The 17,695-nt window shown below is 45.8% G+C and overlaps 1 protein-coding gene across 4 annotated transcripts in view; it reads right to left on the bottom strand.

The window, feature by feature from the left end:
- The window catches only part of ADAM9 (ADAM metallopeptidase domain 9), a 269,190-nt gene that overhangs the window by 175,971 nt on the left and 75,524 nt on the right, over window positions 1–17,695 (bottom strand). For all 4 annotated transcript variants that reach the window (XM_056570919.1, XM_056570916.1, XM_056570915.1 and 1 more), the window contains exon 9: window positions 1,775–1,846. In XM_056570919.1, coding sequence (XP_056426894.1) covers window positions 1,775–1,846 — 72 coding nt within the window. The remainder of the gene's footprint in view (window positions 1–1,774; window positions 1,847–17,695) is intronic.

Below are 17,695 nucleotides of genomic sequence, written 5' to 3'. Positions count from 1 at the left end.
CAAATATGACTCCTTCTCTTCTGAGCATTGTAGTTCGCCCGTAGTGCACTTCAGGTCAAATTATGGGGTACCTCCATACTCAGAAGAGATGGGGTTACAAATTTTGGGGGGTATTTTCTGCTATTAACTCCTGCAAAAATGTGAAATTTGGGGGGAAACACACATTTTAGTGAAATTTTTTTTTTTTTTTTTTTTACATATGCAAAAGTCATTAAACACCTGTGGGGTATTAAGGCTCACTTAATTCCTTGTTATGTTCCTCAAGGGGTCTAGTTTTCAAAATGGTATGCCAAGTATTTTTTTTTTTTTTGCTGTTCTGGCACCATAGGGGCTTCCTAAATGCAACATGCCCCCCAAAAACCATTTCTGAAAAACGTACTCTACAAAATCCCCTTGTCGCTCCTTCCCTTCTGAGCCCTCTACTGCGCCTGCCGAACACTTTACATAGACATATGAGGTATGTGCTTACTCAAGAGAAATTGGGCTACAAATACATGTATACATTTTCTCCTTTTACCCCTTGTAAAAATTCAAAAATTGGGTCTACAAGAAAATGCGAGTGTAAAAAATGAAGATTGTGAATTTTCTCCTTCAATTTGTTGCTATTCCTGTGAAACACCTAAAGGGTTAAAATGCTGACTGAATGTAATTTTGAATACTTTGGGGGGTGCAGTTTTTATAATGGGGTCTTTTGTGGGGTATTTCTAATATGAGACCCTTCAAATCCACTTCAAACCTGAACTGGTCCCTGAAAAATAGTGAGTTTGAAAATTTTGTGAAAAATTGGAAAATTGCTGCTGAACTTTGAAGCCCTCTGGTGTCTTCCAAAAGTAAAAACTCATCAATTTTATGATGCAAACATAAAGTAGGCATATTGTATATGTGAATTAAAAAAAAAAATATTTGGAATATCCATTTTCCTTACAAGCAGAGAGCTTCAAAGTTAGAAAAATGCTAAATTTTCAAATTTTTCATCAAATTTTGGGATTTTTCACGAAGAAAGGATGCAAGTTACCACAAACTTTTACCACTATGTTAAAGTAGAATATGTCACGAAAAAACAATCTCGGAATCCTAATGATAACTAAAAGCATTCCAGAGTTATTAATGTTTAAAGTGACAGTTGTCAGATGTTCAAAAAATGGCCGGGTCCTAAGGGGTTAAGCTAATAGATAAAGTCTTGAACAAGAGAGAGGGACATCTCTCTATTAAAGGGTATTTCAAATCAACTGGCTCCAGAAAGTTAAACAGATTTATAAATTACTTCTATTAAAAAATCTTAATCCTTCCAGTACTTATCAGTTGCTGAAGTTGAGTAGTTTTTTCTGTCTGACCACACTGCTCTCTGCTGACACCTCTGTCTGTCTCAGGAACTGTCCAGAGTAGAAGCAAATCCCCGTAGCAAACTTCTCCTACTCTGGACAGTTTCTGAGACAGACAGAGGTGTCAGCAGAGAGCACTATGGTCAGACAGAAAAGAACAACTCAACTTCAGCAGCTGATAAAAATTGGAAGGATTAAGATGTTTTAATAGAAGTAATTTACAAATCTGTTTAATCTTCTGGATCCAGTTGATATGAAGCAAATTTTTTTTTCATGGAATACCCGTTTAAATTTCCAGCAGGAATCAATACAGAATTGATCTACAAAGAATATCAGAAAAATATAGAACACTCCATTATACATTGAAAAGGTTTTAAAAATATATAATTTTCCTTATAATTAGTAGTACATCGGGTTATACCAATAATGGACGCCAGGCTGCTCATACTTACATTATCTAGGTAATTGGCCAGCTCCACCATCTCGGCTCGCACGGCGGTGGCGTTCTGTCCCAGCATGTCAAACTGCAAGAGATTATGTGTACTATGATGTATACAACAGCATCTCCAATATATGATACTTGGACTTTTTATACACACATTATCATACAACAGAAAACCCCTTTGTCAGAGTCTCCCAACCAGGGTGCCTCCAGCTCTTGCAAAACAACTAATGGCTGTCTGGTCATGCTGGGAATTGTAGTTTTCAAACGGGCGAAGGCACCCTGGTTGGTAAACACTGCCTTAAAGGGGTACTCCGGTGGTTAATTTTTTTGACTATATGGCATCTTCTTTGTAAGTTTAGTTTTTTTGCAATATACATGTGTTATATGTTTTGACAGCATGTGTGTGTTTTTCTTACCTGTTTGTTGGGCAGGAAGTTCTGTAGTTCAGAGGTTTTTTTTTTTTACTGTTGTCCACAGTTCTGAGTCTGTTGTGGACAAGATGTCACAGCTTTTTTTTTTTCTCTGTCTGCATGAGAGGAATAAGCCACGCCCCCTCATCTCATCCAGCTGAGTACACAGCTCCTCACCTCCCCTCCCCCCTGCTCTGTATTCTAAGGATGCAGGTCTGCACAGGAGAAGGACCTCACAGAGAAGATAAGTGTTATCTGAAGGGGAGGATGAGAAAGTGCACGGGCTGGGGATGTATGGACTGCGGGGGAATAAATCTCATGCTGGGAATGATCTCTATATGTGAAGGGGGAGGGGGGACTCCTGAATGACACATGCTGGGAGTTGTAGTCCCTGTTGTGTGTGTGTATGCTAGTGTTTACAAACCAGTGTGCCTCCAGCTGTTGCAAAACTACAACTCCCAGACAGACTTTGGGCATGCTGGGAGTTGTAGATTTGCTACAGCTTGAGGCACACTGGTTGGGAAACACTGTTCTAGCCTATTCAGCATACACATCATGTTATACCAGTGTTTCCCAACCAGTGTGCCTCCAGCTGTTGCAAAACTACAACTCCTAGCATGCCCAAAGGCTGTCAGAGCATGCTGGGAGTGGAAGTTTTGCAACACCTGGAGGCACCCTGGTTGGGAAACACTGGTGGTGTATGCCTTACAGAGGTGTGGTGAACTACAACCCCCAGGAGATTACAGAGGCAGCATGCTGGTGTTATACTGAAGACTCCTGAATGACACATGCTGGGAGTCGTAGCCTCTTTTGTGTGTGTATGACAGTGTATCCCAACCAAGGCCGATTATATTAGTGTGCTGTGTATAAGGGGGCCGACCCGGGAAAATAGTAGGGTGGGTAAAGGGTGGAACAAAAAAACAAAAAAAAGGAGCCACCCCAAACCAGCAAGGCATGTGGCATGCTGGGATTTGTAGTTTTCAGCACAGCAAGAAACAGGAAAACAAAGTGGGGGAAAAAAAGACAACAAAGGACGGAAATAGAGTTGCCTAAACAACAAGAATAAAAATGAAACAAAACAAATAGTGTAAGTCACAAACGGAAAAACACGTTGACTACCAGAGTACCCATTTAAATTGCCAGTGTCAGATACAAAAAACTTTTATTTGTTGCACATCTTGGCAAAACCTTTCCAATATACTTCTGTGGTGACTGGGTGAGGCAATGATGTTACAGGGTCTGGTGGAATTAACCCTTGATTTGTCGTGACGCCAGGATGCGGTTGTTTTGTATAGAAGGCCCTGCCGACAAGCGGCCCAAAAACGGCAGGAAAATAAACGGAATGTCCACAGCAGGATTTATGAGATAACTGGAACTTTTACTTAAATTCTTTTGCAAACAGTCTTTACAAATATACAGTTTCTCTTGAGGTAACTGGGATGCAGGTTCCTCACAGGCTTTGCTGGGACTAATAGTCTTGAGATTTAAGCAGGCAACTGTGCTACTAACTATAGGATTTGAGTTGAATAGTAGTCACTAGGAATTCGTAGATAGAGCTTGGTAACTCACGGTTTTGTAGTGGCTGCTGGTTCCTTAGGCTTTGGCCTATGTGGGATGAATTGAGATATGCTGATTGTGCTTGCTTTAGTGTCCAGCAGGAAGAGAGAGCAGGAACAAGAGAGCGAATAGAGAGACTACAGCCCCTTATATACTAGGGGGCTGGACTAATCCCATTGGTTGAAAAGCCTGTAGGTCCTGAACCCAGAGAACTCTGGGTACATCACATGACAGTATCACCGGACCCAGGAAGATCCTATACCTTAGTACAACCTTATAATTACAGTGAACAATACACACAATACATTTATGATGCATTTTAGAAGGTGTAGTTCATAAGCAAGGGGGGGGGGGGGAGGGGACCTTGCAGGAGAGCCCTGTGGAATGGAGGGACTCGAACTGAGGGGACTTAGGACAGGGACAGGACAAGGTCCTGTACCGGGATACCACACTTCATAAGAATTTTTTTTTCTCCTTTTTATAGAAATCATGGCTTATAAAATCATGGCTTTATCCAAGCTGAAGCACAGGCATGGACAAAGTCCAGTAAGTGAGGGTGGGCTAGCACTCCTCTGTGCTCTCCCCTGTCTGATAGTACTCCTCTGTGCTCTCTCCTGTCTGATAGGACTCCTCTGTGCTCTCTCCTGTCTGACAGGACTCCTCTGTGCTCTCTCCTGTCTGATAGTACTCCTCTGTGCTCTCTGCTGTCTGATATGACTCCTCTGTGCTCTCTCCTGTATGATAGCACTCCTCTGTGCCCTCTCCTGTCTGATAGCACTCCTCTGTGCTCTCTCCTGTCTGGTAGCACTCCTCTGTGCTCTCTCCTATCTGATAGGACTCCTCTGAGCTCTCTCCTGTCTGATAGGATTCCTCTGTGCTCTCTCCTGTCTGATAATATTCCTCTGTGCTTTTTCCTGTCTGATAGCACTCCTCTGTGCCCTCTCCTGTCTGATAGCACTCCTCTGTGCTCTCTCCTGTCTGGTAGCACTCCTCTGTGCTCTCTCCTATCTGATAGGACTCCTCTGTGCTCTCTCCTGTCTGATAGGACGCCTCTGTGCTCTCTCCTGTCTGATAGTACTCCTCTGTGCTCTCTGCTGTCTGATATGACTCCTCTGTGCTCTCTCCTGTCTGATAGCACTCCTCTGTGCCCTCTCCTGTCTGATAGCACTCCTCTGTGCTCTCTCCTGTCTGGTAGCACTCCTCTGTGCTCTCTCCTATCTGATAGGACTCCTCTGTGCTCTCTCCTGTCTGATAGGACTCCTCTGTGCTCTCTCCTGTCTGATAGTACTCCTCTGTGCTCTCTGCTGTCTGATATGACTCCTCTGTGCTCTCTCCTGTCTGATAGCACTCCTCTGTGCTCTCTCCGGTCTGATAGCACTCCTCTGTGCTCTCTCCTGTCTGATATGACTCCTCTGTGCTCTGTTCGGTCTGATAGCACTCCTCTGTTCTCTCCGGTCTGATAGCACTCCTTTGTGCTCTCTCCTCTCTGATAGGACTCCTCTGTGTTCTCTCCTGTCTGAAAATACTTCTCTGTGCTCTCTCCTGTCTGATAGCACTCCTCTGTGCTCTATCCTGTCTGGTAGGACTCCCCTGTGCTCTCTCCTGTCTGATAGGACTCCTCTGTGCTGTCTCCTGTCTGATAGGACTCCTCTGTGTTCTCTCCTGTCTGATAGCACTCCTCTGTGTTCTCTCCTGTCTGATAGCACTCCTCTGTGCTCTCTCCGGTCTGATAGCACTCCTCTGTGCTCTCTCTGGTCTGATAGCACTCCTCTGTGCTCTCTCCTCTCTGATAGGACTCCTCTGTGTTCTCTCTTGTCTGATAGGACTTCTCTGTGCTCTCTCCTGTCTGATAGCACTCCTCTGTGCTCTCTCCTGTCTGGTAGGACTCCTCTGTGCTCTCTCCTGTCTGGTAGGACTCCTCTGTCCACTCTCCTGTCTGATAGCATTCCTCTGTGCTCTCTCCTGTCTGATAGGACTCCTCTGTGTTCTCTCCTGTCTGATAGGACTCATCTGTACTCTCTCCTGTCTGATAGCATTCCTCTGTACTCTCTCCTGTCTGATAGGACTCCTCTGTGCTCTCTCCTGTCTGATAGTACTCATCTGTGCTATCTCCTGTCTGATAGGACTCCTCTGTGTTCTCTCCTGTCTGATAGTATTATTCTGTGCTCTCTTCTGTCTGATAGGACTCCTCTGTGCTCTCTCCTGTCTGATAGGACTCCTCTGTGCTTTCTCCTGTCCTATCAGATAGGAGAGAACACAGAGGAGTGCTAGCCCACCCTCACTCACTGGACTTTGTCCATGCCTGTGCTTCAGCTTGGACAAAGCCATGATTTTATAAGCCACGATTTCTATAAAAAGGATATAAAATGTTCTTATGAAGTATATTAGAAAGGTTAATGTTTTGCCAAGATGTACAACATAGTTGACAGTGATCATTTAAGTAATATAGACATGTTTTCTAATGTTCTAATGATCATCAGATCGCAGATATCTGAATGGCTTCAACTATGCCAAAAAAAATTAAAAAATAAATAAAAAGGTGGGCAACTAGAATACCTAATAGGCTGGAGAACCTCTCTCTATTTTTACTTATTTTACTATCACCGAAGGTTTACTGAGACAAAATTTTTTTTATTTTATTTTGTATGGGATATTGCTGTACTGTGCATGCAGAGAAATTTCTATGGTGGGAACATCTGCTGCAGAAATTCTGATTCCAGCCTCTGCAGAAAGAAAGGATATGACAATTCTTTCTGCAGAATGCATTGCAGACTATGGAGATGGTGCATTTCCGAGAGGTCCTAGTGCTGACCGATGAGTCTGTGCTTTCTTTGCTTGTTGTGAACATAGCCTCAGAGTCCCAAAATATAGCAGTAATACAGAAAGACAATCCAAGACTGGACCCAGAATCCAGTAATAAAGAACACAAAACAATAGAAGTACACAACAAGAATGGACAAAATGCAGCCAACAAAAATCAGTACACTACAAGTCAATACAATGCTATACAGTACTGGATATCTGGACAGTGGCTAAAGGACATCCGGGGAGCTCAAATGTGAACAAACCGTTTATCAACTCCTAGCACCAATGTCGGGAGTTTTAGTTTTGCTACAGCTGGAGGCACCCTGGTTAGGAAACACTGTTATAGGTAGTAAAATGGAAAATTAGACATAAACATCACCAAAATTCTTAAAAGAGTAGTGTAGTGAAAGATAACTTATCCCCGATCCAAAGGCTAGGGAATTAGTTATAGATTAGTTATAGATCTCCTGAACGGGGACCTGGCAGTCTGCTGGAAGTGCAGGTGCCGAGCCCCATACGGAGCGGCAGCACACACACCCCGTCCATGTATCCCATAGATACACCCGGAGCGGGCGTGTGGGCTACGGATTCCTGCGGGGGTCAGAACGGCTGCTTCTGGCAGACTGCTGGGGCCCTGTTCAGAAGATCGTCTTCGGGTCCCCCGCAATCTATAAAATGTATTCCCTATCCTTTGGATAGGGGATAAGATATCTTTCACTACACTGCTCCTATCTGAGTGTTCAGACCCCAAGCGATCACGAAAACGAAGCGTGAGAAGTCCGCACCACATTCTCTCACGTGACCCGGACAGACTATTGAGTTTAAGAATAGGTCATTTTCTGATGAGGCGTTCTCTTTAAGTTATTTATAGTATATCCATAAGATAAATACAGGTCTCATATCTAGGGAACCCACACCCTAATTCCACCACATTCAGGTGGGGAAATCATAAATATAGGGAAGGCTTCTTACAGCAAGAGCAAAAATAACACACGAAAAGTCACATGAAGTGAGTCCTTGAAAGAATATAGGGATGGTGTCTGTTCCAGAAAAACAGTCCCAACCCGTCCTCAGGTTGTGTGGTATTACAACTTGGCTCCATTAAAGGAGAACTCCAGACAAAACTAACTTTTCACCTAAGCGCTCCTCAACGAGAGCTTTAGAGAGATTAAATCCTAGCTGTCGGACCCCCCACAATCAGCAACTTATCCCCTGGATTTCGCTTTTATCTCCATTGGAACAGAGCTGCAATACCACACACAACCTGATGTCAGGTGTGGTGCTATTTTTTTTTTTTTTTTAAGAGAAATCAGCTGTCTTTCTAATCCTGAGTAAGCCCTTTATAGGCTGCAATGGAGGGGCAGCAGCTGGTACATAGGAGATATGCTGGCTATTACTAGGTTTTGTGGCTGCTTGGTACAGACTGAGGGTACACTGGCTGGCACTCTATGGGGGAATATACTGTAGCCGTAGGAATTTAGTTTGAAAAAATAAACCAATAATAGGTCACACAGTCAGTGACTCCTTAAACCAACTTTTATTGCTTAAAGAGCTTCTGCAGCAGCTGATGTGTCGTATTAATGTGCCCCTTATTATGAATTAGGAATATCAAAAGTCACATTGGAGTTCTAGGACCTGTATATGGCCATGGTCCCTCTTGTTAGGCTTCAGTTTACAGTAGGATGGGGAACATGTCATATTTAACATGGGCATTAGCCGTCCATGATGGTTGGTGCAGAGATGAGGCCTATAGAGTAAGTACAGTGCGGGAGGATATAGAAGGAGTACAGTGCGGGAGGATATAGAGGGAGTACAGTGCGGGAGGATATAGAGGGAGTACAGTGCGGGAGGATATAGAGGGAGTACAGTGCGGGAGGATATAGAAGGAGTACAGTGCGGGAGGATATAGAGGGAGTACAGTGCGGGAGGATATGGAGGGAGTACAGTGCGGGAAGATATAGAGGGAGTACAGTGCAGATGGATATAGAGGGAGTACAGTGTGGATGGATATAGAGGGAGTACAGTGCGGGAGGATATAGAGTAAGTACAGTGCGGGAGGATATAGAGGGAGTACAGTGCAGATGGATATAGAGGGAGTACATTGCGGGAGGATATAGAGGGAGTACAGTGCGGAAAGATATAGAGGGAGTACAGTGCGGGAGGATATAGAGGGAGTACAGTGCGGGAGGATATAGAGGGAGTACAGTGCGGGAGGATATGGAGGGAGTACAGTGCGGGAGGATATGGAGGGAGTACAGTGTGGGAGGATATAGAGGGAGTACAGTGCAGGAGTATATAGAGGGAGTACAGTGCGGGAGGATATGGAGGGAGTACAGTGCGGGAGGATACATAGGGAGTACAGTGCGGGAGAATACATAGGGAGTACAGTGTGGGAGGATATGGAGGGAGTACAGTGCGGGAGGATATGGAGGGAGTACAGTGCGGGAGGATATGGAGGGAGTAGAGTGCGGGAGGATATAGAGGGAGTCCACCGTATGCCATTGACCGTGCAGTTTAATTAACGATATATTTTTATAATTCGGACATTTCCGCACGCAGCGATACCACATATGTTTATTTTTATTTACACAGTTCTTGTTTTTTTTTATGGGAAAAGGGGGGGGGGGGTGATCTTTATTAACTTTTTTTTCACTTTTTTTTTGCAATGTTATAGCTCCCATAGGGAGCTATAACACTGCACACACTGATCTTTTACATTGATCAGTGGTTTCTCATAAGAAACCACTGATCGATGATTCTGCTGCTTGACTGCTCATGCCTGGATCTCAGGCACTGAGCAGTCATTTCGCGATCGGAAACCAGGAGGCAAGGTAGGAGACCCTCCTCGTGTCTAACAGCTGTTCGGGATGCCGCGATTTTGCCACGTCGATCCCGAACAGCTCCCTGAGCTAACCGGCATGGTTTTACTTTCACTTTAGACGCGGCGTTCAACTTTGAATGCCATGTCTAAAGGGTTGATAGCGCGGCACCGCGATCAGTGCTGCGTGCTATTAGCCACGGGTCCCGGCCGTTGTTAGAGGCCGGGCCCAACTCGCTATGACGCGGGGCCACGCCGTGGCCCCGCCTTATAGAACGGGAGCGGACTCATGACATACCGGTACGTCATGGGTCCTTAAGGGGTTAAAAGAAGAAAAACTACTGTGGTGTCCCAGTACAGGTACATTGTGTCAAGGTATTGTAGGCCCTGTCAGATTGAGACCTCCAGTGTCCTGGGGGCTCCCCTGCAGGGACTCAACCATTTCTAATGTGTATTTGCACTGTTATAACTTAGCAATCCGTTATTAGGTGTATGTAGCTTTAAGTATGTTTCCTAGCAACCTCATGATTAGTCAGGGTATGTGAGAGTGGAGGACTGAGGGCTAGACTAAACTTTTGTGTAAGGTGTTATGTTATGTTATTAATTGTATGTAACTTTATTGTAAATCCTAAAGGGGATACAGACAGCTGCCTGGCCAATGGGCTTTAGTTTAGCCTTCCCCTATAAGGGGTGGCATTTCCTGTGTAGAGGAGGAGAGGTGTGGAGTTGAGTGGAGTTCAGGGTTCAGAGTGAAGATTCAGCAGTTCATTTCAGTTCAGAGTACAGAGTGGAGGTCCGAGCAAGTTCAGAGGAGGTGAAGCTCCGGAATAGCAGAGAGAATCCGCAGAGGAGTGAGAGCAAAGATGAGAAAGACATAAGAAGAGCATGAAGTAACCCCAACTAATAGCAAGTCTTTACTTCAGCCTTGATCAGAGAATTTCTAAAGGACAATTCATTATCTTCCGGCGAAAAGCCACAAATCTACCGACACTTCAGTAAGTGACTTTAATCTCAAGCCTAATATAGCGCAGACCTAAAACTCCTAGTCTGGCCGTAAGAGCCAAGCATATATGCAATATCAAGTCCAGGCACTGCAAGCTGTGTGGTCCTCTAGAGACTGTCTGTTTAACCTTTGGAAGACTTTGGTTGAGCGCTGTGGAGATTGTACCACCTATCTTCAAGTTAGTAAAGCCTCCGTTAAACTGCAACCTAGTGTGGAGTAAATTCTTTCCTTGCTAGCCTGTGGGGAGACGGAGTTCCCCGGACCTGTAGTACCCCGGGAGATACCAAGACTACAGTGGCGTCACGTGACATTAAGGGTTAATACCATTCGACCCTGGGTTCATAACCCCCCCAAGAACCAACTAGCTAACCTCAGCATAGTGGCGGTCGCGGGTTTCACCCGTGGTTACCACATGTTTTTGGCGTCCACAAACAGGATTCGGGTGTACGCCTTAACTATTCAGCCACTAAATCAAGTCCTTCCCCCAAGTAGTCTGAACTGTGTACGGGACTGTGTTATTGAAAGAAATTTGTCTAACGAGGTACAAATACAAGTGGGGGGGGAGGTGAAGTTTATTGCATTCTCTAAAGTCAAAGAACCGCCATGTGTAAAGGAAAGACAGAAATGATGCTTCGCGCCAAAAACTTCCCGGTACCTGAAAGAGTTAAAGATCCTCTGGAAAAGAGCGCCAAGGACTCCAGCCAAAGTTTTCGCCCCGCCCCTGGGCGAGGAAATAGTGTGGTTGTGTCCAGAGCCAAGTGGAACGGAAGAAGTTCAGCCCCTGTTGCCAAGGGGGCGGATGAAGAGGATACGCTGCTGTGCAACTTCCGGTCCCAGGCGCAGCCGATGACGCACTTCCGGCTGGCGGCCATTTTGGTGGAGACCTTCATAAAAGAGAAGACACAGAGCGGCCTCTTCAGTCTGCAGGAAGTACTACAGAGGAGAGCAAAGATGGCGGACACCAAGAGCGACACGTGTGCCGAGAGTTCCAAGATGGAGTCCGAGGGGTGGAAGATTGCCGCGGCGGCATTGGAGATGTTCCGGGAGCTGGCGGAGAAGTTGCAGCGATTGTCCCTCGGGGCCGACGAGGCCTACTGCCAAGTGCCGTTGCCGGAGGATGATGGCAAGTGGGCCGCAACGCTGCCCGGGAGTTCCAGAGACCCGTCGCCTGTGAGGTTGTCGCCCCATCACCGCACCTGGGGCTCCTGGGCAGAAATCCCAACGGAGTCGGACGTGAGTACCCCAGCGGAAGCTGATTTCTCCACTCCCTCTTCTAATAGCCCCGAAGCCAGCCCCGAGGCAAAGGTCCCGCCACCTCCACAGGCCGCGGCCGCCCAAGACCAGTCAGCCCCTCAGTCGGCCGAGCGCCCGCCATCACCCCCGCTCCCTAGATGGTTGTTCAGGGATGAGCCAGCCTTGATCAAATACCTGCGGGAAGTCCCTGCCTCCCATTCCTCCGGCCCAGTCAGAAAGAGCCCAAAGAGATGCCGAAGTGGCTGCCATACTAGAACACATGAGGGCGGAGAGACTAGAGCACTACGGGCCGAAGCGGCTATCGTATGAAGAGAGGGAACGGCAGCAATAGGACACCAAACAGTTGGAAGCATATTATATTAGGAGGCTTGAGCAACCCAAAGAAGGTGAGCCCCCCCCCTTGAGCACAGGAGAGCTACAGTCATTAAGTTTGACCGCATCAGGGGCTGCGGCACTATAATGGACTGTCACCACGGAGGCACCCTCTTTGGGAACCGGAGGGCGGTGCAAAGACCCTATCTGCCTCCTGAAAAGCACTCTCTAAAACCCGGGGAAATCGTTGAGTACACCCCTGTGAAGAGCCTGAGAGGGGAATGGGCTGCTGCTATTACCAGGCCCAGCCGTCCAACTCAGATCCCCTTTGCCTACTTCCCTTCAGAAGAGTGGGACTCTGACAAGGAGGTCGTCATCCGAGAGGACTACCCTGACACATCTGCAGCAGTTATCCAGTTTAAAGAGATAACGCTCTCAAAGACAACGCTCCCAAAGACGGCACACTCAAAGACGGCGCACTCAAAGACGGCGCACCCAAGTCATCCACAGTGCACCAATGTACCCGGGCCTACACCACCGGAGGGCTGGCCCCCAACATGGGTGCCCACGAAAGTGCCAGGGCCCCCTCCTGCAGTGGCGGAGGTTTGGCCTGAAGAGCCGGCACCAACTGATCATCCTTCTGTGGCACAAGCTGCTGCAGTCCAGGTGGTAGTGAATGTCCAACCTACCATCTCAAATTCTACCCTGTCCTATGTATCCTGGGATACCCACGTCGACCCCTTGCAGGGGGCTGAATCCCGAAACCCTCGCTTTATTAGTCAGCCGAGGGCTCCTCCTAGTAAGCGGGATTGGAAAGGAAGAGGACATCCCGTTCCTGCTGCATTAAAAAGAAGGAAGAATAAGGCACTAGAGTGATGCTATCTGAAAATTTTTGTTACTTATGGTCGTAGGACTTATGGTCGTGGTGCATCCACAGTGCACCAATGTACCCGGGCCTACACCACCGGAGGGCTGGCCCCCAACATGGGTGCCCACGAAAGTGCCAGGGCCCCCTCCTGCAGTGGCGGAGGTTTGGCCTGAAGAGCCGGCACCAACTGATCATCCTTCTGTGGCACAAGCTGCTGCAGTCCAGGTGGTAGTGAATGTCCAACCTACCATCTCAAATTCTACCCTGTCCTATGTATCCTGGGATACCCACGTCGACCCCTTGCAGGGGGCTGAATCCCGAAACCCTCGCTTTATTAGTCAGCCGAGGGCTCCTCCTAGTAAGCGGGATTGGAAAGGAAGAGGACATCCCGTTCCTGCTGCATTAAAAAGAAGGAAGAATAAGGCACTAGAGTGATGCTATCTGAAAATTTTTGTTACTTATGGTCGTAGGACTAACTGTGTTTTGTTCCAGGTTCAGCAACGGTTTAAGTCCAGTGCCTGACACATGGTGTCAAGAAGAGTTTACAGAGAAGAAACCGGAATTGTAAGTGTTGTGCCCGGCCTAGCCAAGAGACTCCCGTATTGGAGATTTTTGTGTGAAAAGTTTTGTGCCCGGCCTAGCCGAGAGACTCCCGTATTGGAGATTTTTGTGCAAGAACTATTGAACTCCTTCATAAAACTTCTTAATGATGTTTTCAAGTTTATTGCAAATCTAGTAAACTTAAGCGGTTGAATCTTTCCAGTGTCTGCTCCATATTTGTATGGCCTCTAACCTTCAGTAGATCTTGTACACATTAATTGTACACCAAGTAGTATTATATTATGGAATGTCACACATAAACAGGTAGAAATGTAAAAATGTATATAGTCTTATACCCGAATAGGTACCATGTATCAAGGTATAGGGTATCAAAATTTATGGTACCTGATCATACGTGGTGGTTGGTAGTTTTCTATAGGGGCCTATCCAGATATAGTCAGGATTTCCTTACATTGCCCCCTCCGCTGACTCCACCCTCAAGAAGAAATTGCTGTTCCAGAAAATTCAGAGATGGTGTTGCATAGATCCACAAGTTCTAATTTTGGACAACCCCCAGCAAGATATAGGGATTAGTCTAAAAACATGTACATAAACATATGTAGATAAACTACATACACATAAATCAGTATACACCTCAAGTATACATCTTTGATAATTTACCTTAAATGGGCACGGTCACCAACTTTATTTTTTGATATGTTGTAGTACTTATGTACTACAACATATCTCTAATATACTTTTATTTTAATTTTTTTCATTAAAAAGGTTTAATTTACATTTAAAAACAGGCTACTGAAAAAGGACTGATTTTGGAGTGGCAATCAGTCCTTTTTCAGTTAGGCTGCACTCGCTCCCTGCCTGTCAATCAGACAGGCGGGAGCGAGCGCATTGGCTCCCCGGCCACTGACTGGGAGGCCACTCCTCCCGCACATCGCCGCCGCCTCGTTGCCGCCGCTGTCCCTGCACGCCCGCTGCTGGACTCTGCAGTAACTGCAAGTGTAATGAGGGAACGGCGTATGCGGGGCGGGGAGGAGGGAACGGGCTAGTGCCGTAGCGGGGGTGGGGGGGGGGGAACGGGCTAGCAAAAAAAAAAAAAATAGGATGGTGGGAGCTACCCTTTAAAGGTATCTAATGTGTAACCAGTTACCTTTTAACCCTGTTTGCGCACAGGAACCTACCTGGCCAGTAAGTATCCTGTCCCTAACATAAGCACTACAGTAAAGAAAAAAAGGGTACATAAAAATGTCTAACCTTGTATTACATGCATACATAGAAGTGTCTAGCATAAAATAAAATGTGTTCTGGGGAGAAGTGCTTGATCGCCCAGGGGCCCCAGTAGCCAAGGCATTGAGTAGAGAGCCTCCGGCAACCCAATCCGCACCTATTAGTATAAGAAATGTATCTAATGTTACATAATATAAGGTGATATAATGTACAGTAAAGTTATATAAGTCTGTATATTCAGATACCAAATTGTCTAGTTAGACATGTCAATTGTGTATAATGTATCATATGCATAGTCCACTTATAGAAAGTACATAGAAAGGTCTTTACAAATGTATATACATGTGTACAGGTTATAAATAGTAAAATAGCTAAATCTTATTAATAAGAACCCTTCAATACTCTGGATAAGCAGTCTACTAAGCCAGTCTGTTAGTATACTTCGATAAATGCTATCCCATTTACACCTACTTATTATACAGGTGACATAGCAAAGCATATAATGACAATAATATCCTAGTTATAACTATAAATATAAATAGTTTATACACATAGGTATAGGCTGAAGGTTTTGTTAGAGGTCCAACTAAAAAAAAAAAAAAATCCTGTTCGAAACGCTTTGATCAGATAAAATAGGTATATATTCTGTCTGGGACCCAAATAACCACGTATCCTACACCAATAATGTTTTGTATCCTACCTCTAAAAGCCTGAAATGGACGTTTGTGCATAAAATGCCTCAGGACTTCTTATGGCCCCAAGGCCACTTCGCTCTTCAATCCGACAGTACCTTTATCGTCGAGGACGACTTCTGTTTAGTGGTGGGGTTTGTGGAGTCCCAGTACAGGTACATTGTGTCAAGGTATTGTAGGCCCTGTCAGATTGAGACCTCCAGTGTCCTGGGGGCTCCCCTGCAAGGACTCAACCATTTCTAATGTGTATTTGCACTGTTATAACTTAGCAATCCGTTATTAGGTGTTTGTAGCTTTAAGTATGTTACCTAGCAACTTCATGCTTAGTCAGGGTATGTGAGCGTGGAGGACTGAGGGTTAGACTAAACTTTTGTGTAAGGTGTTATGTTATGTTATTACTTGTATGTAACTTTATTGTAAATCCTAAAGGGGATTCAGACAACTCTATGATCCACAGCTGCCTGGCCAATGGGCTTTAGTTTAGCCTTCCCTTATGAGGGGTGGCATTTCCTGTGTAGAGGAGGAGAGGTGTGGAGTTGAGTGGAGTTCAGGGTACAGAGTGAAGATTCAGCAGTTCATTTCAGAGTACAGAGTGGAGGTCCGAGCAAGTTCAGAGGAGGTATAGCTCCAGAATAGCAGAGAGAATCCGCAGAGGAGTGAGAGCAAAGATGAGAGAGAGAGATAAGAAAAGCATGAAGTAACCCCAACTAATAGCAAGTCTTTACTTCAGCCTTGATCAGAGAATTCCTAAAGGACAATTCATTATCTTTAGGCGAAAAGCCACAAATCTACCGACACTTCAGTAAGTGACTTTAATCTCAAGCCTAATATAGCGCAGACCTAAAATTCCTGGTCCAGCCGTAAGAGCCAAGTATATATGCAATATCAAGTCCAGGCACTGCAGGCACTCCGGGAGATACCAAGACTACAGTGGCGTCACGTGACATTAAAGGTTAATACCATCCGACCCTGGGTTCATAACCCCCCCCCCCCCCAAGAACCAAGTAGCTAACCCCAGCGTAGTGGCGGTCGCGGGTTTCACTCGTGGTTACCACACTACCATAAGAGAACATATAAGATAGGGATAGGTATAAGGCTATCCTTCATATAAGACAGAGATAGGTATAAGACTATCCTTCATATAAGATAGGGATAGGCATAAGGCTATCTTTCATATAAGATAGGGATAGGTATAAGGCTATCCTTCATATAAGACAGAGATAGGTATAAGGCTATCCTTCATATAAGATAGGGATAGGCATAAGGCTATCTTTCATATAAGATAGGGATAGGTATAAGGCTATCCTTCATATAAGATAGCGATAGGTATAATGCTATCCTTTATGTAAGATAGGCATAGGTATAAGGCTATCCGTCATACACTGCTCAAAAAAAATAAGAGAACACTTAAAGGGTAGCTCCCACCAAGTACTATATAATCTAATATGTCCCTACCTAGTAGAAATCTAGCCCTAACCCCCTACCTGGCTTCAAAAAAATGTTTAATCGCTTTAAGGGTACGTTCCCACACGGCGTATTTGCTGCTGCGTATTTTATTTTCCCTGTTGAAGTCAATGGGTAGGAAAATACGCAGCACCAAATACGCAGCAAAATACGCCACGTGGGAATGCACCCTAATAGAGCAGATTTAGTGCTTCTAAATCTGCTCTATAAAGCAGGGCAGGATTCCTTGCTGGGTGCTTGCTTCCGCTCTCACATCGTCTATGCATGAGTGTTTTATTTATCTAATACGGTGCCTCCAGCTGTTTCCCAACTACAACTCCCAGCATGCCATGATTGCTATTAGCTGTCAGGCCATGCTGAGAATTGTAGTTGTGAAACAGCTGGAGGCACCCTATTGTCTAATGTCATAGTGTCACAAGAATGCCTCCCGCGAGCGCGATCGCTACCATCACCGCTAGCGGGGTCCCTGTGCCCACTAGCGGTGTCAAATGTGCCCCGCGAGCGCGATCGCTACCATCACCGCTAGCGGTATCACAAGAATGCTGAGAGTGGCTCTGTTCCCCGTCCCTGTCAGTTGTCAGGGTACGGGAACAGATTTAAAAGCCTCACGTGCAGCTAACGTAGTACTGCGAGTCTCAGGGTACGGGATAGATTTAAAAGCCTCGCGTGCGGCTAATGTAGTACTGCTCAGGCGCAGCACTACGCAAATAGCGTAAGGCTAACGTAGGCAGCGCTAGGAGCCTGGCGTTAGCCCTACGCTATTTGCGTAGTACTGCGCATGCGCAGTACTACGTTAGCTGCGAGCAAGGCTTTTAAATCTGTTCCCGTACCCTGACAGCTGACAGGGACGGGGAACGAAGCCGCGCTCGGCATTCTTGTGACACCGCTAGTGGGCACAGGGACCCCACTAGCGGTGATGGTAGCGATCGCGCTGCTTCTGTACTTAAGTACTACAACATA

This window comes from Hyla sarda, chromosome 4 (assembly GCF_029499605.1).
Source record: "Hyla sarda isolate aHylSar1 chromosome 4, aHylSar1.hap1, whole genome shotgun sequence".
Lineage (NCBI taxonomy): Eukaryota > Metazoa > Chordata > Amphibia > Anura > Hylidae > Hyla > Hyla sarda.
This window is presented reverse-complemented; position numbering and strand designations above follow the sequence as displayed.